The sequence below is a fragment of the Colletotrichum fioriniae genome, assembly GCF_027942845.1.
Source record: "Colletotrichum fioriniae strain IMI 355084 chromosome Unknown scaffold_2, whole genome shotgun sequence".
Lineage (NCBI taxonomy): Eukaryota > Fungi > Ascomycota > Sordariomycetes > Glomerellales > Glomerellaceae > Colletotrichum > Colletotrichum fioriniae.
In genome coordinates, this window is record NW_027076838.1 from 741,658 (window position 1) to 766,098 (window position 24,441).

Here is a 24,441-nt window from a genome sequence, read left to right on the forward strand (position 1 = left end):
GCTCTTCTCCTTCCACTATGGTCCTTAATCGTTAGCCGTGCCACATCTTCCCATATGGCCGCGAGAACGGTACTCTCGTAGAAAGATGAAATGATGAACAAGGAGTTCTGCCTGTCAAAATTGTGGTCAAGCAGATCAATGTTAGGAATCCCGAAAGCTTGACCTCTTCCTTTTTTTTCCCTCGTGCAAATCACTTAGTCCAGCCCATTCGAGATCATCGTGCCCCCCTTCCCCCCTATTTCCCGACTCTGTGCTCAACGTAGGCTTCAGGCTCTGGCCCTTGTCCCCCGATTGTGCGGACACGTAAGGATGATACTACGTACTCCGTAGAAACATCTCGTTTTCGAGATGGATCGCATAGACCTCAACACACCAGACCAGACCCAGACCGCCAAAAGACAACAACTTCATCTTACTCCGCAAGTCCAGCCCACGACTCGGTCACGACTCACGATCCCCACCACCCAAGGTCCCTGGCCTCTGGAGCAGAGAGAGATTTTGGCACCAGGGGGGGGGGAGGACAAAAAGGGGGAAGCTTTAGCCTCTCGGTTCCTGTCCTCGACCGTTGACGGAGTCAAGTCCCCCCCCCCTCCCCGGCCCGGGGTAGCCGGAAATATCCGCTCTTTCCGACTTCCGGGCTCCCAGGCTCAGCGAGGGGAGGGCATTTGGGCCCTTTTTTTCGCCTAGGTATCGTGGACAACAAATCTGACAGGCAGTGACAGCGTCCGTACCTCCGTAGCCCATCTTTGAGCACGAGTCGGTTGCCAATCATTTCGGCACTTCCGCGCCGCTGTCTGCCCGCTGTCAAGAGGTCAAAGTAGAGTCAGAACAACGTCCACACTCATACTCCATAGCCAGTGCGTATGTGTAGACATTGCTTACAAGGTGACGATGCGCATAACTTCATGAAACGCATGTCATCATCAAAGTGAGAACGAAAATCGGCTTGAAAATCAACGCCATGCCTAGAAAATACACATTCTAAGGAAAAATCGGTCTACCAGTATTCTCTTTCAGCCTTTGCCTAATTCCCCTGCCTGCCCGATAGCCCCGTCCACTCCAGAATCCAACAGTAAATAATAGTGTCACAGTATCAGTCGGATGCCGCGTTTACCTCCTCTGGCAAAAGAGGCTTCCACGAGCAGCCCGTTGCTTCCTTCCACCATTTCATAAGAAACCCGTTCATACGTCCTCGTCACTATCGTCACCAAGAAGCTCGCCCTCGTCGTCGTCGACAATGTCGTAATCTCCTCTGCCCCGCGCGAAACTGTCCCTCGTCGTGAACCTGCGGTTGCCCCGCCCGTTGAGCCAGCTGCCCCTGCTTCCGCCGCTCACACTCTCGTAAGCAGACGTGGCACGCCTCCACAGCGCCGAGGCGACGAGCGGCAGGGCCGCCGCGACGGCAACCACCGCCGACAGGGCAATGACCGGGTACTTGATCCACGGCGCGTCGTTGTCCAGGTTCGGCGACTCGCCCAGCCGGATCTGGCCAAACTTGTCGTTCCAGTTCTGGTATACCCACCAGCCAATGGCACCTGCGAGTCCGATGGGGATGACGACCGCAAAGAAGATTGCAATGCCAGACGTTCTGCGCCGCCTCTCAAACTCCTCTTCCTTGCCGGCACAGGCGTGAACGTTGGCCTGCTTATCGAATTCTTGACCTCCATCACAGGTGGTGAGCGGGATTCTACGATATCCGGTGGGCTCGTAGTATTCGACGGCATCGGGGTTTTCCTTGCACCACTGCTCAGCCGACATGGGAGATTTGCCCTCAACAAGACTGCACTGTTTGTGGCCATCCAACTCAAAGTTGTAGTCGCTGTGAAAAAGTTGTTAGCGATGGTGCATACGCACTGCTAATGTGGGGGAATATGCTTACCATTCATAGTCGGCCCTGGTGCAAGTGCAGTTTTGGAGTTGGTAGAGGTGCTGGACCTTGAGGTCATTGTAGCACTTCGCTTCGTCCTTCTTGCGCAGGTACTTTGAGACGTGTCCAAAGAGGCAGTCATCGGGCTGCGAGGGGTGCTTGGGCGACCACAGGTAGTAGTCAGAGTCACCGTTCTCGTCATTCTTGCAAGGGCGGTCGCTCAGGCCAGTAAAGTCGACGTTGACGGAGAACATCTCCCCACCATCGTCCTTGCACCAGATGAGGAAGTTGCGCGAGGCTCCCGAGCGGAGAGTTGAGATATCCAAGACAGTGACCTCCTTGTCAGTGAACTCAAACGGTTCCCAGTGCTTACCCTCATCCGTGGTGTACTGAATAGTCTTCGTTTTGACTGGGTTCTCGCGGCTGGCCCGCTGGACAAGGACAACAATGGATCCTTGGTCACCGTACTGCCAAGTCCAAGCACCCTTCTTGACGTTCTTCCAGGTGATGCCGGCATCGGTCGTCATGAAAGTATCGGCGTCCTTGACGGAGCCCAGATTCGGGCCCACGTTGCCGTAGCCAAACATGAGTCCAACCGCGGTGGCAGCCGAGAACGTCTTCTTCTTATCCGCTCGCTCAGTATAATGATGAAGATGCAGCGCACACTTCTCGTCGCCCTCGCTGCTACTGCATGGGTAAGGTTTGCCATCAGTGTCGGCTTTTGGCGGAGGAAGGAAAGTCCACTGCGAGCCATCGTTATGTGAGATTTGGGTTTGGACCTTCTTCGGCTCGTTCTTCTTGTCTTTGTTGGCGACGGTGTTGATAAGCGCGACACCCTCTAGGCCGGTGATCTTCTCGAAATCCACATAGTATTCATCATTGCAGTTGACAGCCTGTGCGCTCATGACGTATGAGGTTCCGTTCGAATTGCTCTTGATGATGCTTCCCTGCCGGCGCCCTTCCGTAGTCTCGGTGGCCACGAACAAGTTCACAGCATGCGTGGAGCTGTCTAGTACGGTGTAGGCATTCTGGTGGCCCGGCTTGAAATTAACGGGGAAGTGTGCTTCAGCATAGCTGACGCCGTCCAAACTGGCCAGAGCACGAAGACCATTCTTCTCTTTGTCTTCTGCAGCAACGACGATGAACTCGGCCATGGTGGCAAAGTCCTTTACATCTGACTGGTGGAATTGCTTATCCTCATCGAAGAAGTCCTTGCTGGAGACGATGACCTTTGGGTTGTCTTTCTCATTGTCCTCGCGCTTGTGGGCAAGGCAAACAACTTGGCGCATATCGCGGAACTTATAGGCCGAGTGACCGGTGAACTCGCACTTCTGGACGTAGCGCATGGCCGTCTTCCAATTGTCACCGCGATCCCTTGAGATCGACGCCTCCTTGAAGCACTGGTCCTTGCCGTCAATCTTCTCGCACTTCTCGCCTATCCAGATGAGCCAGTCCTTCTTGTCAGGGTGGAAGGAGAGAGGGTTGCTCGTTCCGGGCTTTGTGGGTGCCTCAAAGGAGTGGAAGTGCTCGGCGCGATCGATCGTGTACAGGACCTTCTTGGAGTCGGTGGTGAAGAACACGGCGTCCTTGAAGTAGTAGTGGGGGTAGATGCCACGCACTTCCTCGTCTTCAAGAATCTTGTCCCATGTCTTGCCGTGGTCCTTTGTTCGCCAAATTTGCTTGTCGGCTCGCATGCTGTTGCCGGCGTACTCGACCGGTCTGACAAGAATGGTCTCGTCAACTTCAGTGCTCGAGTCGCCCCTTTCCAAGTAAATCTTTTCAAAGTCCTTCAGGTCTGTCTTGAAGACGTGCTGTACCGCTTTGATCTTGCCATCAGCAGGAGCACTAGGAGTGCCGCCAATGTCGGAGCACTTTCGCTCAACTTCATCGTCCTTTTGCGCGCCGCTCTTGCGCTTGCAGGTGTTTCCTGGGATCTTGCGCCAGCCCGATGAGCCCTTGAACGTGTCGTCCGGCTTGGCATTCTTGCAGGCATTGTCAGGCGCGACGATGGGGCCAACCTTCTTACAGTTGTCGCCATCCTTGACGAAGTTGTAGTCGCATTCAAAGTCTGCATCCGTACACTCGCAGTCTTCAGTGACGGGAACAGGGTCCTTGAACTCCTGCTTCATGAAACAGTCGGCCGTCTTCTTGCGGCGGCGGTACGTCTGCTTGTGGCCCATCAGGCAGGTAGGCTTGCCATCGGCATCGGGGCGGGCATGCCAGTCCTCCAAGTCGTCGTCCTTACACGTCCGCTCGTGCAGACCTTCAAAGTCAATCGCAATGATGTGGTACTTGGCATTATCACCACCGGTCCTGCCAACGAGAAGGAACTTGAGACTAGTCGAGTCCTGTGTCGTTGTGATCAGCTCGGGCTTGATCTTCAGGTCATCCGGGAGCGATGCTTTCTTCCAGTTCTCGCCGTGGTCCAAGGAGTATTGGATTTCTCCCACATCTTCCTTGTTGGAGTCCTTGACAGCTACCAGGATGGAGCCCTGGTCACCAAACTCGTACTTGTGGGGGCCATCGAGAGCCTTCTTCCAAGTGACACCCGCATCGTCAGAAACGTAAACGTCTCCTTCGCCAAATTTGGTCAAAGCCTTGCCCTTGTTTCCAATTCCGAGGACAAGACCAGGGGCGGGGCTGGAAAACACTCTACCAACATTGTCGAGATCAGTGACAGAATGCAGCTGCAGCTCATCGTCACCCGCCTTCAGGCCGTGGAAGTTTCGACCATCGTCAAATGTGATCTTGGTGACAATTTGCTTCTCCTTCCTGGGGTCCTTCTCAACCTCTTCATAATTCTTGACAGTGTTGACAATGAAGATACCCTGCACACCTGTGATCTTCTCAAAATCGACGTGGCCACGGGAGTTGCGGTTTGTGTGCTCAAGATTCTCAATGAAGAAAGTGCCGTTGGAGTTACTTGTGAACATGACACCCATTGGGTTTGAGGGTCTTGTGTTCATGACGTCAATTTGGATACTGTAGTTGGTGCTTTCCAAGACTGTGTAGGCCTCCTGGTTGATCTTGTGCCCATGATCGGTGGGGAACATGGCGCGATGCCACTTGATGGTGTCGTCTGTGACGAACAGGGCCATTTCATCCGTGTTGAGGGATGACGTGGCAACCATCAAGTATTTCTTGACCACGGCCAAGTTGACGACACCCTGCACTCCTCGGGTTGTATCCATGTTCGGCTCGAACTCTTGAATCTTATTATCAATCTTTTCGTAGTAGTTGTCGGACGCGAAGAGTCGCTGGTCCTCCTTGAAAGGGGAGAAACTGTCGCGGACAATGCAGAGAATCCGCTGCTTATCGAGGTCGTCCTTGCCCGTTGTGAAGAGATCCGAAGACTTGGCCCACCAGCATCCCGCAGTATTGAATCTGAGGGGCTTGGCCTTGGACTTGAAGCCATCCGTCGTGTACATGGAGACTTCTTCGCAAAAGATGCCGGCGCAGTCCATGCCGTTGAAGATGATGCGATCCGGGTCGCCGGCGTGGAAGTGGAGAATGTCCTCGCGGAAGGCACTGGTGCCGGCGACACTCTCCCACTTTTGCCATGATTTACCCTTGTCGGAGGTCTTCCAGTGTTCTTTGCCTTCGGTGAGTACGTAGGCGCGGCTCTTGTCGAATTCGTGCATCGTGAGCATGTAGGCCTTTTCGCCAGGGACGTCTGAGACCTTGTTCCACGACACGCCCGCATCGTCGGACCGATAAATGTTTCGTTCGGAGACATCGTGGTAGAGGATAGAGTCGGAGTCTTCGAAGTAGTTCAGGTTGATGGGAGGATGCTTGATTGTGGTAACCTTGATTGTCGGGTCGTCCTTTGCTTGGACAGCTGCTGTCAAGGTTAAGACAGACAGCAGGATGCGCCACGGGGCGGCAGCCTTGCCCCTAAGCCTCATGTTCGGAGCTTCGTCTGGATATTGGTGATCATCAAAAAGAACAGGTTGTCAGAGGTTGTAGGGGTCGCCCAAAAGCAATAAGATTCGTCCCGAGGCGGACGCGGGAATACAGCAGGAGGGATCGTACGGGCCAGCCCAGCGGTAATTGACTTGGGTGATTAACGTGTCGGTTGGAAAGTCGTCGAAGTCAAACACATGTCCGGAGGGAAACGTCAGCGTAGGAGGTATGTTTCGCAGCACACGAGTCGGGTGGCTAAGCTTCAGCTCCACCCTAGCTTTGACGCCACACCAGCGCATCAAAGAGTGTCGCTCGGCCCCCGGGTCCCCCCAATCAGGCAGTCAGGGTGCTCCCGGTGCGATGCCGACAGCTGTCTCCCTGGCCGCGCCCGGCTCCCTCGCCCCGCCACCCCTGCTCTGTGCCTTTATATAGATTGCTTCCCTTTCACCATTGCTAGAAGGTAGAGTTCTTGTCATTACTTCAGCGTCCAATTTTGATAATCGAAACATCGGACAGTGACTTCATCGATGGCTTCATCAGCTGCCTGGTTGGACTTTTGATCCAGGTTCCTAGCTACAGGTATCCTTATTTCCGGCTCATCCGGAGGATGGCCTGTGTTCGTACTACCTACTGCCAGTAGCATCAATACTCTGCCGTTGATCAAAAGATGAATGCGTCCCAAGGATGATCTACAACTATTTCATATGACCGATTACAGAAACTCCTGGCCAGTACGCTTCTGCTGCTGAACAAGTCATCTTGATGGCAGCTGAGGTTCACGAAAGAGAACTATCTGAAACTCTCTTTCGAATACCTTGCTTAGAGATGTCCGTAAGTGCGGTGGCAAGCCTCAAGGGACATTTGGAGACCAAAACTATCGCCACTGTGTTCCCCCGTATGATGTTCACCGAGGCAAGGAATGTTTTCAATTCTGTTTTCATTTCTTCTAAGTTGGTGATAGAGGGCCATGATTACTTAGGTAGCAAGTACGCGTCGTTTGGAGATGTAATCGAATGGCGAATCGCGAGTTGATCGTGCACATGATACCATGACATATCCTGGGCATCTTCTGAGACTGGCCCGGATCCACCTAATCGCTCGTCATCAACATAGGAGCTTTCTTTTCTCGCGTCAATTCACATCTTCAACGAAACTGCCGCATATCTAGCGGGTGCATCGAGAACAAAAGAAAGTTGAGAGCATCTTGATTACTTTCAACGGCCAGTATCACTCGTAGTCGAGTCCGGAACATCTAAAGCATTTCATCATCTTAAGGTAGCTTCAAGAAACAATTCGCAACAGTCTATCTAGTGCAGTAGTGTATCTATTTATCATCGTCTCGAGGGCGTTTTCATCGAAGTAGATGCCCATGGGTGCTGGTGAGTGGTGAAGGCGTACATTGTATGTCTCGGCATCCACAAACTCCGCTTCTCCCGGAACAAATCACAAAAAAAAAAACCCCCGGCCGAACCCCACAGCGCGAGCCGGGTATGATCCGGAACAGATCCCTCTCCACCTAGGTGCCATAGGCTGGGCTCCGATCGGCCTCCGGGAAAGATGGTCGGGGTGATCCGGATCGGCCCCGGGATGAAGGAGAAGGCAGAGCTTGACCTCCGAGCCTCTGATACGAAACACTTGGACAGATCTAACCCGTCAATGCCAGTCGCAGATGCAGGTGAGCAATGCAACCTGGAGCCTCTACGCTAAATGGCTGAGACGCTTTGCCCCACAAGATTAATGCGTTTGGGCTCCCGTTACCCGCATCAGCAATGGATCATGCAGATGGTGGTCAAGTACGTGTGTCGGCTTGTTGTAGTTACCACTTTTCTAGAACAAAATCACGTCCAGGCGCCATAGAGACTCGATTTATGCGCAATGCAGCAGAGAGTTTTCTCATTGGAAGCAGTGCAAGTTTATGTAGGCAACTACCCCATATTCCACGATTCTGAATCAGCCTTGCCCATCTGCTGATCCACGCACCATCGTCTCGCATTTCATGTCGGAAAACACCTTTATGTCAATGACTAGGCGAAGTTTTGCCCTGCTTCCATCTCTCAAATTGCACATTCTTTGACTTTTAGAATGCCCGTATAGAGATACGTGAAATTGGATCCGACATCGTCGCAAGAGGATCGGGGCTGGTCGATTATCTTGAGATCGTACATCATGCAACCCCCGAACCCGGGCCATCCGTTGTATCGAGCTGGTTGAAGACCAACTGATCCCCGAACCACTCTGTGGGTGCCGACCGGATCAAAAGCTCTATTCGAGAGTTTCCTTAGGGCAGGTGCGCATTGTAAGGCATCCATCTGGCGTGGGTGGTGTGCGTAGGGCAACGAGGATAACGACCTGCCTTGTGCCACGATTGATCGCATGGCAGAGCTGGTTTCAAAGTAAAAAAGACGCCAGAAGCAGTGATGAAATGATTAGGCTTCCTTGGGTGATTCCTTGGCATTAGAATCCCCGTTCGCTCCATTGGCAGTTTTGGGCTCTCCTTCAGCATCGAAACCCAAAGCATCGAGTTCGCGGATAAGCTCGTTGATCTTGATGACCTTGGCGATCTGCTCGGGCAGAAGCGTCCCTCCGCCTTCCTTTTTGTCCTTGAGGTCCTTTGCCTGCTTCAGCTTCTTCTTAAGATTCCGAGCCTTCTTTTCTCTCTCGACTTCAGGGTCGGCCTCTTCGGCCTTGGCAGCGTTACCGTCGCCACCGGACTGCTTCGTATCGTCCCCTTCCTCCTCGCCGGAGGCCTTGGCCTTCTTTCGCGCTTCCCGGCGCTTTGCATTCTTATTACTCGCGGCGGAGGAGGCGTCTGGCTTTTCCTCCTTCAGGCCTGTCGCTCCGGGAATACCACCTCTTGTCGCGCGATCGCGGAACCCTGCGGCAGTGCGGTTCTTGTATACTTCGACATCTTCAGGAGGGCGGTAGCCGGGACGCACTTTGATGGCTTTACGGACGCTGCCGTCTGCTCGCTTCGACTCGGGAATCTGGCGTTCGCCGGCATCATCCGTGATGATACCCGCGTTGGATGGCTTGGTAGGTTCGGAGGGCATGATGTCGAGAAACTCTGACAGCTCAGCAGAGCTGGCCGCAGCAAGGAGCTACAAGCTGTCTGATCGTGTTCGAGGAACTGCCCCCAATTGAGAGCTTCGTCGGTTCGTCGCAAGGCTGTGCCGTTCAGGCAGGCTGGGGGTGCGAGTGCTCACCGGCGGCCCAAAGCGTTCGGTGATGGCCTGGCACTTATGCGATGCGGGAGCTGGCAGCTTAAGGTCGGCACAAGGGGATGGCGGGGTATGTGCGTGCAGCTGGGCCGTTTCGAGGAAGGCCGGGGGAGCTGCAAACGTCGGGGCAACGTGATAATCTACCTCCACAGATCGATCAGAGATCGCATACAGGGCCGGCTGAAGCCAGGTTTCGATGCGAAGCTACGGTCAACAGCTCTCACGTCGGGGTTGAATTGGCTGGTGGCAGAGAAAGCGAGCGTGGTAGGTGAGGTCGAAACAACCCCTCCTGCGTCGCGCACTGACCATTCTGGGGTCTGAACCTTCTTTTGACAAACAACACACTGATTGGTTACAAACACATTATCCACTCCGACGGATTCAGGAACACCAGACGAGAAGGAAACCAGCAAGGACAGGACTTCACCTACATAAGGTAGGTAGGTACCCAACCTCCGTACCTACGGATACACTAAGAATACCAATAATCCCGTCGGAGATCTGTCATTGCAGGCGAGCCAGGAAGAGGAGGTGGTAGGGAGGCAGCCACCACTTGGACAACCAAGCAAACTCGTGCTATCATGCGCTGCGAGACCAGTCGTAGACGACCAATCTGGTCAGGATGACGCCACGTGTGTCGCATTTTTTTTTTTTTTTGGACTGGTCAGACCTGCAGAAACCCGGCGTATCTTTCGGTGAGGAAGATCTGAGGGAGAAGACGGGAAGTACGGTGCTTTCTGTGCCATCCCATGTTAGCGAAAACCGACCCCTGTGCTGCCAGGTTTCGTACACTTCGGTTTGCCTGTCCAGCTGTGCTCTGTGCTGTCTCAAAACGAGGAGGTCTTGGCAATTATAATCATTGACAGGGTGGAATGTGGGCGACAGCACAGCGAACTGTCCCGTCTGGGCATGGTAAGTCAGCTTCCTCATTACCCGTTTCAACCAAATTATCATCCATTCGGATTGCACCCACTCTCCGATCTTGAGGCGGTGGCTTCTTAATTACTTTTTATCAAGCGCTATCTAGACGCAAAGTATCAACATCGCTTGCCCTGCAAACTGTGCGGTTCCCATCAAGCCACCTTCCAACGCTCCCGTCGGCATAAAGGCGTGGATGAATGGCGCTTCCCTCATCGGGCAGCATGATGTAGACATACAATCATGGCTAGGAGGGAATGGCACATGGCGCGCCCTCCTCATTGGGGGAGTCAGACTTCAGACCATTCAAAATCAAGAAGCGCATACCGCCATATTCAGTTGAGGGAGGCAAGGTAACTTTCTAGACTGTAATGCACTGCGCTTTGCGACACTCGCTGACGAAATGAGAGGGAGAATCGATATTAAGGGGAATTCTCTCAACAGTACTCCGTACCAAAATAACCGTCCATCTTCGTCCGTACAGGTGACCAAGCCAAGAAAACACAAGCTTCTTTCGACCAGTCAAGCTTTATGGACTCAGTCCGCGTTTGCCAAGACTTAGGCGACATATTGGTCTCGCTCTCATCAAACCAGAAACCACTTGAAAGAGCAGCCAGCGAATGCGCTCGCGACAATCGTCAGAGCCCTGCACGCTCGTTCTTGGCATTGACCGTTCCATGGTCAGCTTCCTCCGGGCTTTTGGTGGTCAACAACAGTTTTCCATCGTCATTGTTCGTCCGATGATTGGCACAGCTTGCTTGATCTCCGGGGTGCCGCGGTTTATGCACGGTGAAAGGTAGGCGTCGGGCTTTTGTGAAAAGATGTCGCGGCAGGTGAAATTGATGGTGATGCTGTGGTTGAGTATAACCAGGTACAAGTTGGTTGTGCCAAGGATGTTGTACTTACCTAGTGGGCAAGGCAGACTGGAGGGACTGAACGTGCAGTCATTTCTCTATCCTTAGGGAGTACGGTGGACAATAACATCATCTCCCGCTCCTCTTTCTTCTGTTGGTCTTCTTGTTGTTTCCTCTTCATCTCTCCCCAAATCGCTGTGCACCTCTGTGGTGGTTGTTCCTTCCCTCATATCTCAGAGGAGGCCTCCCAAAAGCATCACCGCGCCTTCTGTTGACTTAGCAGGCTCCCGACGATTTTTGGAGCTTCCGCACTTCGCTCAACTCATTGAGCAAGCGCGACAATATTCACTCCTTCCGCGCTTTACATTCACCGGTTTTGGCGACATCTGCTCGTCGCCTACACTGCCCCTCCATTGCTACCTAGTAAGGTAGTCAGTGACGACCTGGATCGAACCTCAAGACTCTTCTTGGTCCAGTCACATCTTCTTTTGACAGGCAATTCTGGAATAATACCCGGCAGAAATCAACTCAAGCATCTGGATACTGCATCAATTCGGGGACTACTCGCCACATCGCTTGATCCCCATTGCCATTATGGCGACCACCAACAAAGATGCCGAGAAAGGCGTCAATGTCTCGGATCAGGACGAAAAGAGTCAGCAACAGCCACTTGATATCAAGGCCAAGACAGCCAAGGATGAGAGCCACCATGGATCCCGCAAGTTCTCATTGGATACGGCAGATGCTTTGACTCCCGATCGCGGCACCGAAGACATGTTCAACACGAAAGAAAACAACAAATTCGCGTTCGCCCCCGGTCATTTGAGCAAGCTCCTGAACCCAAAAAGTCACAATGCCTTTTACGCTCTTGGTGGTCTTGCCGGTTTGGAGAAGGGTCTTCAAACCAACCGCAAGACCGGTTTGGGTGTTGATGAAGACAAATTGGATCATGCCGTTTCGTTCGAAGAGGTGGCTCTCAAGGGCGTTCCCAAGTACGGAGCAGCTGGAAACACAGTCCCCCAGCCTGACCCAAAGGCGAAGAATGACATTCCCATCCCACCTCCTCCGAGCGAGTATACCGGTGGCTTCTCGGACCGCAAACATGCGTTTCGAGACAACAGACTGCCGGACAAAAAACAGAAGTCATTTCTACAGATGGTGTGGATTGCCTACAACGACAAGGTGTTGATTTTGTTGTCGATTGCCGCCATCGTCTCCCTTGCGCTGGGCTTATACGAGACTTTTGGACAAAGCCATGAGCCGGGTGAAGCTCGAGTCGAGTGGGTTGAGGGTGTTGCCATTATGATTGCCATTGTCATCGTTGTAATGGTTGGCTCGATCAACGATTGGCGAATGCAGCAAAAGTTTAATACTCTCAACAAGAAAAACGACGATCGCACTGTCAAGGTTATCCGGTCTGGCAAGTCGGTGGAAATATCCGTATACGACATTGTGGTTGGCGACGTCGTTCATCTCTCAACTGGAGACAGTAAGTCTATCTTTGAAACATCAGATCGATTCCTGGCTAACGCATGCTCTTTTAGTGGTACCTGTTGATGGCATCTTCATTGAAGGTCATGGAGTCAAGTGCGATGAGTCGTCTGCAACAGGCGAGTCTGATCTGCTCAAGAAGGTTGGCGCCGACGAAGTCTACGAGGCCCTTGACAAAATGGCGAAAGAAAATGTCGATCGTCCCGATATCGAGAAGATGGATCCCTTTATCATCTCCGGCAGCAAGATTCAAGAAGGCACTGGTACTTTTTTGGCTACTGCAGTTGGTGTCAATTCTTCATACGGCCGTATTACCATGTCTCTCAGGACCGAGCAGGAGGATACGCCGTTGCAGAGAAAGCTCAATATTCTTGCAGATTGGATTGCGAAAGCTGGTTTTGCCGCAGCTTTACTGCTGTTCGTCGTCCTTTTCATTAAATTCTGCGTTGGACTTCCCACAAACAATGGTACCCCTGAGCAGAAAGGCCAGCAATTCCTGAAGCTCTTCATCGTTTCGGTTACCGTTGTCGTTGTGGCTGTTCCCGAGGGACTGCCTCTGGCTGTGACCTTGGCGCTATCGTTCGCAACATCGCGCATGATGAAAGACAACAACTTGGTGCGAGTTCTCAAGGCTTGCGAGACCATGGGCAACGCGACCACCATTTGTTCAGACAAGACAGGAACCCTCACACAGAACAAGATGTCAGTTGTTGCCACGACCCTGGGCAAGAGCATCAGTTTCGGTGGTACCGATGCTCCTCTTGAGTCCTCGAAGGAAGAGAAGCCTAAGAACAGCACGTCGCCTTCCGACGAAACCCACGTCAACTCGGTTCGCAATGTTTCAGCCGGAGATTTTGCCAAAGACCTGAGCTCCGAGACAAAGCAACTTCTCATTCAAGGCAATGCTGTCAACTCCACTGCGTTCGAGGGCGATCAAGAAGGAGAGCACACCTTCATCGGGTCCAAGACTGAAGTTGCCATCCTCACTTTCAGCCGGGATCAACTAGGAGCCGGGCCTGTCGAAGAAGAGCGATCAAATGCAAACGTTGTTCAAGTTGTGCCTTTCGACTCGGCAGTCAAGTACATGGCTACTGTTGTCAAGCTCTCGAACGGGAAATACAGGGCTTACGTCAAGGGAGCGTCTGAGATCCTCCTCGGCAAATGCACCAAAGTGCTGGACAACCCAAGTGGTTCCGAGCTTAACGTGGTGGACTTGACTTCGGAGGACAAGGACATGTTCGCGCAAACGATTGACTCGTACGCTGGCCAAACCCTGCGCACCATTGGCTCTTCCTTCCGAGACTTTGACTCCTGGCCACCAAAAGAAGCCGTCTCTGAGGAGGATTCTAGGAGTGCAGACTTCGATAAGATTCACCAAGACATGACCCTCATTGCGATTTACGGCATTAAAGATCCCCTGAGACCTTCCGTCATCGATGCTATCAAGGACTGCAATCGCGCCGGTGTAGTGGTCCGCATGGTCACTGGAGACAATATCTTGACAGCAAGAGCAATCGCCAAGGAATGTGGCATCTACCATCCCGAAGATGGCGGCATTGCCATGGAAGGCCCAGCTTTCCGCAGAAAGACCGAGGAAGAGCTCAAGGATATCGTTCCCAAACTACAAGTTCTTGCGCGTTCCAGTCCTGAAGACAAGAGGATCCTTGTCCGAACTCTCAAGGATCTTGGCGAGACGGTTGCTGTGACTGGAGATGGCACGAACGATGCGCCCGCACTTAAGCTATCAGATATCGGATTTTCCATGGGCATTGCTGGCACTGAAGTCGCGAAAGAAGCATCTGGTATCATTCTGATGGATGACAACTTCGCTTCGATCGTTAAGGCCCTGATGTGGGGAAGAGCTGTGAACGATTCCGTAAAGAAGTTCTTGCAGGTAAGTCACATGAGTAGAGAGAGTGGACGGAATTCGCTAACAAGCCCAAGTTTCAACTGACCGTGAACGTCACCGCTGTTGTTTTGACATTCGTCTCTGCAGTCGCCAGCCCCACCCAGGAGTCGGTTCTCAATGCCGTCCAACTGCTCTGGGTCAACTTGATTATGGACACATTCGCAGCACTCGCGCTTGCTACAGATCCGCCGACGCGCAGTGTCCTGGACCGCAAGCCTGACCGAAAGTCTGCTTCGCTTATCACGTTGAGGATGGCCGAGATGATTATGGGGCAGGCCATTCTCCAGCTTGTGATCACCTTTGTCTTGAACTTTGCTGGACGCAGCCTTTTGGGCTATGGCACATCTGAAGACGATACCAAGAGTCTGAATACACTCGTCTTCAACACATTTGTTTGGTTGCAGATTTTCAACGAACTCAAGTAAGTAGCCTATGGCGAAAGAATAATGAATAGCCAACTAACTCTCGATTAGCAACCGCCGCCTGGATAACCGTTTCAACATCTTCGAAAACATCACCAAGAATTACTTCTTCATCGGAATCAACCTGATCATGATTGGTGGTCAGGTTCTCATCATTTTCAAGGGAGGCGAGGCATTCCAGATCCATGCATTGAATGGCAAGGAATGGGGTCTCTCTATTGGTCTCGGCGCGATCTCTCTTCCTTGGGGAGCCTTCATCCGTCTCATCCCCGACGCGTGGGTGGCCTCATGCCTGCCGTGGTTCATCCGCAAGAAGTGGGCACCTGATACGATTTCGGAGAAGCGTCTTGAGGAGCATCGCAAGTTTACGGGTGGACTTGAGCCGCCTCTGCGGACACACACTGGACTCAGAGGTCGCAGAGCGCAGGAGCACATGCCGTTCCGACAGCGGATGCACAACGCGAAAGTTCATGCCAAGGCCAAGATTGGCGGTCATGATCACAGCGTCTCGCCTATCAAGGAGGGTTGAGGATCAAAAATCTTAGCAACAATAGGCTCGCAATCATGTAATAGTAGTAATTAGTAACAAGAAGTCATTTGATCAGACTGCCGCTTCGTTCCTTGGCTGCCAAACGTGTTTAGACATCGTACGTCAAAACGGTGCAGTACCAACTTCATAGGAATCACAGGAAACTTTAAGGAGGCAAATCGTATTTGTCAAATAGAAACATAATATCCGAGTGCTTGAGGCACCTAGATGTGCAGCAAAGTCGCAACTTGCAAGTGAAAAGCAGTGGTAGAAGGAAGCCTGTGGCTTGTAGTGAATGTGGCTGGTGATGACAACTGAGGCTGAACAATCTTAGTCATCCAGCCTTCGATTGTCGAAGGGAAGGTGGATCGCAGAGCCAATCAGAGCCCATGTATTTCGGCAAAGCTAAGTGCTTCCCGGAACATCGCGAATTTCGTCAAGACTCCCAACACCATCCGATTCAACCCACTCTCCCCCCGAACGATCATCGCCTCGCCGACCGCAACGAAGCACCACTTGTCACTACACGAGACGTGCGAACTTGACAGACGGTATTCACAATGGTATGTTGGAACATCCTGCGAGCACCTGCCGCGCCACCGCAATTGGCTAATCGCTCATTTTTGTGTTTCTCTCTAGGCCGCCGCTCGCCCCTTCTACACGCAAGTCTTTCCCTCTCTCTGCTTCCTGCCGCTTTCGCCGATGACCGATATCGATTATAATTACCTTGAATGCTGCTCGAATTGGATCCGAGACTTGATTGAGTAGACGGAGGGCGTATGTGCTAACCCGTGGTTTTGGTGGTGTAGCGCTATCTTCAAGAACAACTTCTCCATGCTTGGCTTTGTCTTTGCGACGGGCTTTGCTTTCGAGATGTGAGATTCCCCCCTTACTTGCGACAATCCGACTTGCCGGTACCTCGGGTGAGGCCTAGGGGAGAGAAGTGGCCGATGGGTCCGAGGTATCGGGGTGATCGAGAGGGAATCAGACGTGGGCTGACATATTTGTTTCAGGGGCTTCAACGGTGCGATGAACAAGTACTGGGACTACCTGAACCGCGGCGTAAGTCACTTTCCAACAGTTTTTCTTTATGGTTTGCAAAGCTATTGCGTGAACCTGGCTGGTTCACGGGGTGTGCCTCGAAACCATGATTCGTAGGCTGGGAGACTCTTTTGCTGACTAGAGATTGAACATGTAGCGCCAATGGAAGGACATCCGCCACAAGTACGTCGAGGCTGCCGATGACGACGAGGAATAGACGACGAAATCTACGACTGTACTGGGAGAGCGAATAAGAGGGAACGAGGGGGCCTTTCCTTTTCAGAGCTTTGGCTTGGTGGAGGAGGAGGGAGTCCCTAGGTGGGCGTGTATTTTGTACCGATAGACGGAAGGGCGTGTAGAACATCAAGCTACCTTTCTGCATATTACTTACATTCGAGGCTCTCTTTTTTGCTTTTCGTGAGGGATAACGTGATGGGGATCTAGTAGGGTAAACGATTTGCAGACTGGCTGTCTCGGCAGTTGCTGAGGTTTGGTTGGGATGAGACTCTATGAGAAGGTCTGTATTGCAGATGGAGGTCAAAGTGATTTCCGTAGCTACAGACCTGCCTTTCCGGTAGGAGCTGAATCAAGGCCGTGTTGATATCACGGTCCAGTGGTCATCGACAAGAGGGAAAGACAGACGAATATGATGTTTCAAGCAATCATATTATCACTCTCGTACCCTACATTGTTGCACTGGGTGGTCACTTTGAATACCAATGCATCTAAATGGATGTTTCAATTTCTATTTTATTTTAATTGATATATACAGGAAATGCTCATCCTCACGGAGCGAGCTCTCCCAAGAGATACACTATGCCTTTAGGGGAGGGCAATGCACTCAATCTCAACATCGACATTCTTGGGCAGAGTCTTGACGGCGACGCAGCTGCGAGCGGGCTTGTGGGTGAACCACTTCTCGTACTCGCCGTTCATTTCCTGTTCGTGATATGTTAGGAGGGGAAATTGAGATACAAAGACAGGGGGGTAAGAAAAGAGGGGGTGAACTCACGGCAAACTCGCCCATGTCAGCGAGGAAGATGTTGACCTTGACGACCTTCTCGATGGAGGAGCCGGCCTCGACGAGGACGGCCTTGAGGTTGGAGATGCACTGCTTGGTCTTGTCGGCGATGGAGCCCTCGACGAAGGTGCCCTCGGGGGTGAGGGGGATCTGGCCGGAGCAGTAGATGGCGGTGGGGGTCTTGATGGCCTGGGACTATTGGAGGTTCATGGTGGTTAGATTAGACTTTTTCTTTCAAGAGCCTCATGATGAGAGAAGGGACGTAGTTTCATACGTAAGGGCCAAGAGCTATTCAAGTTGAAATGTTAGCTAGTGTTACTTGGAGTCATCACTTTTGAGGTGAATAGGATGAGATTGAGAGAAAACTCACCGGCCGGGGCGTTCTTGGTGAAGACGATAGATTGCTCAGACATCTTTGCTGTGTTGACGCTAAAGGGCTGAATATGGAATCTTGTGATAATGCGTGGTGTTGAGCGGACGGCGGCGCGAGATGAAAGTCTTGTGACGGATCTGAAGAGTGAGGACATTTGGGAAAGGGAAAAGGATGAGAGCCTATGTATCGCGGGGTTATGAGCAATTGGGCAATTGGAGCAAAGCAGAGACGTAGCACTACAGGTACAGGTAAGGTAGGGCGGACTGCGGCGAATTGAGGGTCTACATATAAAGTTGGAGCTTCACGATTGGACGGGCAGGCTTCGGGCGGGGTGCCGTTGGTGACATGTGTGGTGCGGCACGCCCTCCGTTCTTCGGCGCTGGGCCCGGTGTGCGGATGGAGGGGTGGATTTGTCGGGTGCCCCTTTGCGGGGCGTGCGTCGGAGCGGCCAGTTGCGGGTTATGCTTTTCAGCGCCCTGGATTGACAAGTTGACATGACATTGCATGATTGTTTGTAAGCTTTGTTGAAGAAGATGCATGTGGGATGTGTTATTGGATATCTGTCTGGGGAGTATCCGCGGCCAACATGTTGTTGAAGTTGTATTCAAAGCAGTTATCTAGCATCCGTACATACTGAGGCCAGGAATCATGGTATTGATCACTCGATCGAAAAGAATTCGAATATGTTGAATAGTTCCTTTCATACAAGAGGGTACTTGTTTCCGGGAAACATCATGTTCTGCCTACGCGTACAATGTCTCTCCTAGAGTGGCTTTGTGTCGGAGATTCGGAGGCTCCACGAAGCATCATGGGATCCTTATCTTATCGCAGCGGAAGGTGGGAAGAGGTGAGATGAGATGAGGTGGGCTGGAGCTGCCCTTGCTCTCCCGGTTCTGAAGAGTCCACCTGCAGACTCCCCAAGCGGCCCTTGGAACACTACTCCGAAATTGTTAGCGCAGCTCCATCCAATGGAATGCATTGAATGCCCCAGAATGAGTGCGTGAATGCCTAGATGATTTTATTGATAGCTCTCTCTCACTTTGGCCAAGTGTCCAGTCCTCTTGGTGATCCCCGGTGAAAGAGAACAATCCCTGGCCCGAAAAATTATCCCGTTCCCTGAGGTACCTTAGCCTCTGAGACTACGGATAATACCTACGGATAGGGCCATCTGGTCTTCGGGAAGGTTCAGTGTCAGTCTGCAGTTTGCACGTTGTCAGGGGCCCTCCCAAGTTTTTCCGCTTAAGTTCCCGGGGAAGACAATCAATCTTCCTTGTCCCTTTTCTGCCGTCTCTCAATCTTCTCCATTATCGTGAGAAGTCAATTCGGGCCCTCTCTTTTTCTTTTCCCTAGGCAACTTTTTCGCCTTCTTCTTCTTCAAGTCATTCCTTAACACGTCACCTTTTTTATTGCGATCCCTTCCTTCTCTTCGACTTTTGACCAAACGTGACGTGAGGGCTGACGCGCTCCACTTTTCCCTCATAGCGTGTAAGTTAGCTACAAGCCCCTGAGCTCGCTCCCTTACAGCTCCAAAGTACCATACCTAGTGCGATACGTACCGCGCATTCATTGGATCCAATCCAATCCCATAGGGTCCCTTCAGTTGGAGCTATCTGTCCTTCTTGTATGGTGATCCTGCCTGCCCCCGAGGGATCAAATATTCCCAGCTCGCAAACACCTGGAACCCAAAACTTTTCAGCCTCAAGGCTTGGACTGACAAACCTTTTCCATCGCCGAGCAGCTCCTTCATCGAATCCCCCACGTCCACACCCCCATCATGGCGTCGACGACTGCCACCCCGCAGGGCAGCGTTCGCCAGCGCAACAATGCGAAGCGGCCTACCACGCCCGCCGCCGGTACAGCTGACGCCGTCGTCGAGTCGTTGAACAAGGCCGGTGCAAAGACCAAGCGCTCCGTTTCCCAGCCCGAGTACGGCGTCGGACTTCTCATCACCACCATTCTCGCCTTCGTCACCCGTTTCTGGGGCATCAGCCATCCCAATGAGGTCGTCTTTGACGAAGTTCACTTTGGCAAGGTACGTCGGATACTCATACTTCGATGGAGGAAGGAAGAAAAGAGAAGGGAAACCCCCAATGCAGAATCAAAAATCCACCAGAACACATGATAACTAACTAACAACGCCTTTTACCACAGTTTGCCTCCTACTACCTCGAGAGAACCTACTTCTTCGATGTCCACCCTCCGTTCGGAAAGCTCCTCTTTGCCTTTATGGGATGGCTCGTTGGCTATGATGGACACTTCCACTTCGAGAATATCGGCGACTCCTACATCTCCAACAAGGTGCCCTATGTCGCCTTCCGAGCTCTGCCCGCCATTCTCGGCGCCTTGACCGTCTCCGTCACCTATCTCATCATGTGGGAGTCTGGCTACAGCTTGCCCGCCTGCCTTTTGGCCGCCGGTCTCGTTTTGCTTGACAACGCTCACATTGGTCAGACGCGTCTGATTCTTCTGGATGCCACTCTCGTCTTCGCCATGGCCTGTAGCTTGCTCTGCTACATCAAGTTCTACAAGCTGCGCCACGAGCCCTTCTCGCGCAAGTGGTGGAAGTGGCTGATCCTCACTGGATTCGCCCTGTCTGCCGACATCTCGACAAAGTACGTTGGACTCTTCGCCTTCGTCACCATTGGCTCCGCTGTGATTATCGATCTCTGGGGCCTGTTGGACATCAAGAGACCCGGCGGCGCCCTGAGTCTTCCCGACTTTGGCAAGCACTTTGCTGCTCGCGCTTTTGGTCTGATCATCATGCCCTTCCTCTTCTACCTCTTCTGGTTCCAAGTCCACTTTGCCGTCCTGACCCGATCTGGTCCCGGCGACGACTTCATGACCCCCGAGTTCCAGGAGACGCTGAGCGACAACGTCATGTTGGCCAACTCCTTGACCGTGGAGTACTACGACACCATCAGCATCCGCCACAAGGAGACCAAGACCTACCTGCACAGTCACGAGGACCACTATCCTCTACGCTACGATGACGGCCGTGTTTCCAGTCAGGGCCAGCAGGTTACCGGCTACCCCTACAACGACACCAACAACTACTGGCAGATCATTCCTTTGGTCGACGACCAGAAGACAGGCAAGGCCGTCAAGAACAACGATGTTGTGCGCCTCAGGCACTTGGGCACCGATACCATGCTGTTGTCCCACGACGTCGCCTCGCCCTACTACCCTACGAACCAGGAGTTCACTACGGTGCCTTTGGCTGATGCATACGGCGACCGTCTCAATGACACCCTCTTTGAGATCCGCGTCGAGAATGGCAAGCCTGGTCAGGAGTTCAAGAGTATCTCGAGTCACTTCAAGTTCATCCACAACCCCAGCAAGGTTGCCATGTGGACGCACACCACTCCTCTGCCTGAATGGGGCCACAAGCAGCAGGAAATCAACGGCAACAAGCAGTTGGCGCCGAGCTCCAATATCTGGTTTGTTGAGGACCTTCCCGCGATTCCCCTCGACTCTAAGAGACGCGAGAAGCCTGAGAAGGAGGTTAAGACCCTGCCCTTCTTCCGCAAGTGGTTCGAGCTTCAGCGCTCCATGTTCTGGCACAACAACCAGTTGACCAGCAGCCACCCGTACGCCAGCCACCCCTACCAGTGGCCCTTCCTGCTCCGCGGTGTCAGCTTCTGGACTCAGAACGACACCCGCCAGCAGATCTACTTCCTCGGTAACCCCATCGGCTGGTGGCTCGCCAGCAGTCTGTTGGCAGTCTTTGCCGGTATCATCGGCGCGGACCAGGTGTCACTTAGACGAGGCATCGACGCTCTTGACCACCGTAAGTACCGTGCGTATCTCTAATTATCTAGGACAGCGTCGCTAATCATCAGCAGGTACCCGTTCGCGTCTGTACAACTCGACCGGCTTCTTCTTCCTTGCCTGGGCTACTCACTACTTCCCCTTCTACCTGATGGGCCGTCAACTCTTCCTTCACCACTACCTGCCGGCGCATTTAGCTTCGTGCTTGGTTGCCGGTGCTCTCCTTGAGTTCATCTTCACCGCCGAGCCCGCTCCCGAGGAGGGCTACGAAGTCATCAAGGGCAACAAGAAGGCCGATGGACCTAAGAGACACATTTCGGCCCGCGAGCGATTCGCCGGTCAGAGTCTTGCTGGCGCCTGGATCGCTTGCGGCGTTATCCTTCTCATTGCCCTCGCCGGCTGGTACTTCTTCCTGCCCTTGACGTACGGATACCCTGGCCTCACCGTTGAGGAGGTTGTCCGTCGCAAGTGGCTCGGATACGACCTGCACTTTGCTAAATAAATGGCAAGCCGTTCACATCAACACCCAACGCGGGATTGATGATACAGATACCTTTTTAGAAGATCTTGCCCCAGAAGTCAGGCGGGCTCTCACCTCCAACGACCTAGAGTGAACAGGTCAAGGGAACACAGTGACCACAGAGTTCAGCAGAGGATTAAAATGGGGAAGGTTGGGGACGTCGAGTGTATTAGTAGTTTTCTTGAGTCCAATGATATACTCCAGAGGACCTTTCTTCATATGAAACTGTGATGAACTTGAGGTACGGATACTTATTGATGGCATTTCTATGCACAATGAGGGGAAAGCGTCATTCAAGTCAATGCCTTGGGCAATGTTCCCCTCATGCTCTAGGTTGTGTCGTCGTAGTCTTGTGCAGGGGTGAGCTGCGTCGCAAGGACCAATCGCGTGCCTCCCCGTCTTCTCCAGGCTTCCAAAACGGACCCTGTCAGCCCTGCCGGAGCCCAATGACACCGGGCAAATTCAAGCACAGTAGTGACAATACACGGTGACGGGACCCTTAGCTGATCCCTGCCGAGAAGCTACCTCCCATTACTGAGCACCTCGAGGTCCCCGCGACCTCCTGGTATTACCTTACGTATTATCTTACGGATGATAATACGAGACTGTCGCCCGCTCGTCTTGGCCAGTGCAGGAAGGAGGGAGATCGACTTCTGGCACCCGGAGCTTCCTGTTTTTCTCTTTCTCTTCTGCCGTTCAAGCATGGTTCAATGGCGTCGTCCATGACATTTTCCCCATTTTCTCCCTTTGCTCACTGACTTATCGTGTACATCTTCTCGTCCTTCGACCTCGTCTTCCGACGCCGGTTCGCCCTCCGCTCGAACCTCGACCCGAAGCAACGACCACCGACGGATAGTTCGAGCGCAACGCCGCCGAACTCACCTAGAACAGAAAAGAAAAGAGAAAAAAAAAACCATGGGCCTCCTCAACGGCCTCCGCCTGAGCGCCCGCCGTCTCCTCCGCTCCCGCCCCTTCCGCAACCTCGCCCTCCTCCTAACCCTCTACGTCCTCCTCGACGCCCTCCGCTACCAGCGCCGCGTCACCTCGGCCCCGCGCCACGACCCGTCCCGCCCACGTCGCGCGGAGCGCATCTACATTGCAGGAATGCACTACAACGACGCCTCTGTGATCCGGACGCACTGGAATAAAGCGGTCCTGGACCTCGTCGAGGCGCTGGGGCGGGAGAATGTCTACGTGTCGGTGTACGAGAGCGGGAGCTGGGACGATACCAAGGCGGCGCTGCGGGAGCTGGACGGGGTGTTGGGGAAGAGGGGCGTGAGGAGGAATGTCGTGCTTGACGAGAGGACGCATGCGCAGGAGGTGGAGGATGTTCCTGCGGAGGGGGAGGAGAGGGAAGGGTGGATTGCGACGCCGAGGGGGAAGAAGGAGATGAGGAGGATACCGTTTCTTGCGAGGTTGAGGAATTTGACGTTGCGGGATTTGTGGAAGTTGGGAGAGGAGGGGGAGATGTTTGATACGGTGCTCTTTTTGAATGATGTTGTGTTTACGGTAAGATTTTTTTGCGTCTTTTCTCTCTTCCTCCCTTCTCAACATACCAAAGGAAGGGTACTTTGCCATACGATCCAGGAGTAGGGGAGGGGCTAACGTCAAGACTTGAACCAAACCCAGACCGAAGACGTGCTTGCGCTGCTCGACACCAACAACGGCATCTACGCCGCAGCCTGCTCCCTCGACTTCGCCCACCCACCATCCTACTACGACACTTTTGCACTCCGCGACTCGGCGGGACAAGCGACGCTGATGCAGCGGTGGCCGTACTTCCGCTCCGAGGTGAGCCGCCGCGCGATGATGGCCTACTCGGACGCCGTACCCGTGCGGAGCTGCTGGAACGGCATCGTGGCGATGCCGGCGGCGCCCTTCCCTGGCGAATCGGCGGGGGGCGGCCGGGGGCGTCAAGAGGCTCGCGTTTCGCGGGGTGGACGATTCGCTGGCCGAGGAGGCGCACCTCGAGGCGAGCGAGTGCTGTCTTGTTCATGTGGACAATCCGCTGTCGGAGCAGCTGGGGGTGTTTGTGAATCCGAGGGTGAGGGTCGGGTATTCGCCTGCTGCGTATGAGGCTGTAAATCCGGCTGGTGGGGGGTAGTTGGCTTTCTGTGTGGAGGATTGTGGTTGGTGTTTGGGAGGGGCGGGTGAGGCGGGTGTTGACGAGTGAGAGGGTTAAGGAGTGGGTTGTTCGGAAGAGGATGAAGGAGTGGGAGGCTCGCGGTGGTGGTGATCAGAAGGAGAGGAGTGAGAAGGGGGTTGATTGTTTGATTAATGAGGGGCAGGTGCTTGTGTACAATGGATGGGCTCACGTATGAAGGAGGGATTCGAGAGGATCGAGAGGAGGGTGAGGATGGAAAAAAGGAGAAAAGGATACCCATTGGATGTGTTGTTTTTCTATAGATGTATCGTGTGATGTACAAAAAGTCTTTTACGCCCACGCTTCTTCCTGTTGGCTTCCTAGACCAGCTATTTTACATATTTGCATGAGATCATTCCAAAGACCGAACAAAAAAAGTGTTCACAACCGGTGTTGCTACATCTCTTAGTGCTCATGCTGGGATTCGAACTCGGGTACTCTCGCTAAGCCTGTCGTCGAGTAGG

The 24,441-nt window shown here is 53.1% G+C and overlaps 6 protein-coding genes across 6 annotated transcripts; 3 read left to right on the forward strand and 3 right to left on the reverse strand.

Moving 5' to 3' along the window:
- Window positions 1-1,182: 1,182 nt before the first annotated feature.
- VPS10 (vacuolar protein sorting/targeting protein PEP1) lies at window positions 1,183-5,772 on the reverse strand (the record flags this gene model as incomplete). Its single annotated transcript, XM_053187929.2, has 2 exons — window positions 1,183-1,819; window positions 1,880-5,772. 2 exons carry the CDS (start codon window positions 5,770-5,772, stop codon window positions 1,183-1,185), a joined length of 4,530 nt encoding a protein of 1,509 aa, XP_053055433.1.
- A 2,424-nt stretch (window positions 5,773-8,196) lies between these two features.
- On the reverse strand, window positions 8,197-8,820 carry N0V96_002037 (uncharacterized protein; the record flags this gene model as incomplete). The annotated part of the gene is made up of 1 exon (XM_065756413.1): window positions 8,197-8,820. One exon carries the CDS (start codon window positions 8,818-8,820, stop codon window positions 8,197-8,199), a length of 624 nt encoding a protein of 207 aa, XP_065614782.1.
- Window positions 8,821-11,354: 2,534 nt separating this feature from the next.
- On the forward strand, window positions 11,355-15,111 carry PMC1_2 (plasma membrane calcium; the record flags this gene model as incomplete). Its single annotated transcript, XM_065756414.1, has 4 exons — window positions 11,355-12,249; window positions 12,305-14,145; window positions 14,196-14,581; window positions 14,634-15,111. 4 exons carry the CDS (start codon window positions 11,355-11,357, stop codon window positions 15,109-15,111), a joined length of 3,600 nt encoding a protein of 1,199 aa, XP_065614783.1.
- A 1,863-nt stretch (window positions 15,112-16,974) lies between these two features.
- Window positions 16,975-17,586, reverse strand: N0V96_002039 (uncharacterized protein; the record flags this gene model as incomplete). The annotated part of the gene is made up of 4 exons (XM_053187926.1): window positions 16,975-17,091; window positions 17,165-17,368; window positions 17,448-17,461; window positions 17,544-17,586. The coding sequence occupies 4 exons, from the start codon at window positions 17,584-17,586 to the stop codon at window positions 16,975-16,977; spliced, it is 378 nt and encodes a 125-aa protein (XP_053055430.1).
- A 1,734-nt stretch (window positions 17,587-19,320) lies between these two features.
- PMT4 (Dolichyl-phosphate-mannose--protein mannosyltransferase 4) lies at window positions 19,321-21,816 on the forward strand (the record flags this gene model as incomplete). Its single annotated transcript, XM_053187925.2, has 3 exons — window positions 19,321-19,578; window positions 19,698-21,333; window positions 21,389-21,816. 3 exons carry the CDS (start codon window positions 19,321-19,323, stop codon window positions 21,814-21,816), a joined length of 2,322 nt encoding a protein of 773 aa, XP_053055429.1.
- A 933-nt stretch (window positions 21,817-22,749) lies between these two features.
- N0V96_002041 (uncharacterized protein) lies at window positions 22,750-23,910 on the forward strand (the record flags this gene model as incomplete). Its single annotated transcript, XM_053187924.2, has 2 exons — window positions 22,750-23,343; window positions 23,464-23,910. The coding sequence occupies 2 exons, from the start codon at window positions 22,750-22,752 to the stop codon at window positions 23,908-23,910; spliced, it is 1,041 nt and encodes a 346-aa protein (XP_053055428.2).
- Between the last annotated feature and the right edge of the window lie 531 nt (window positions 23,911-24,441).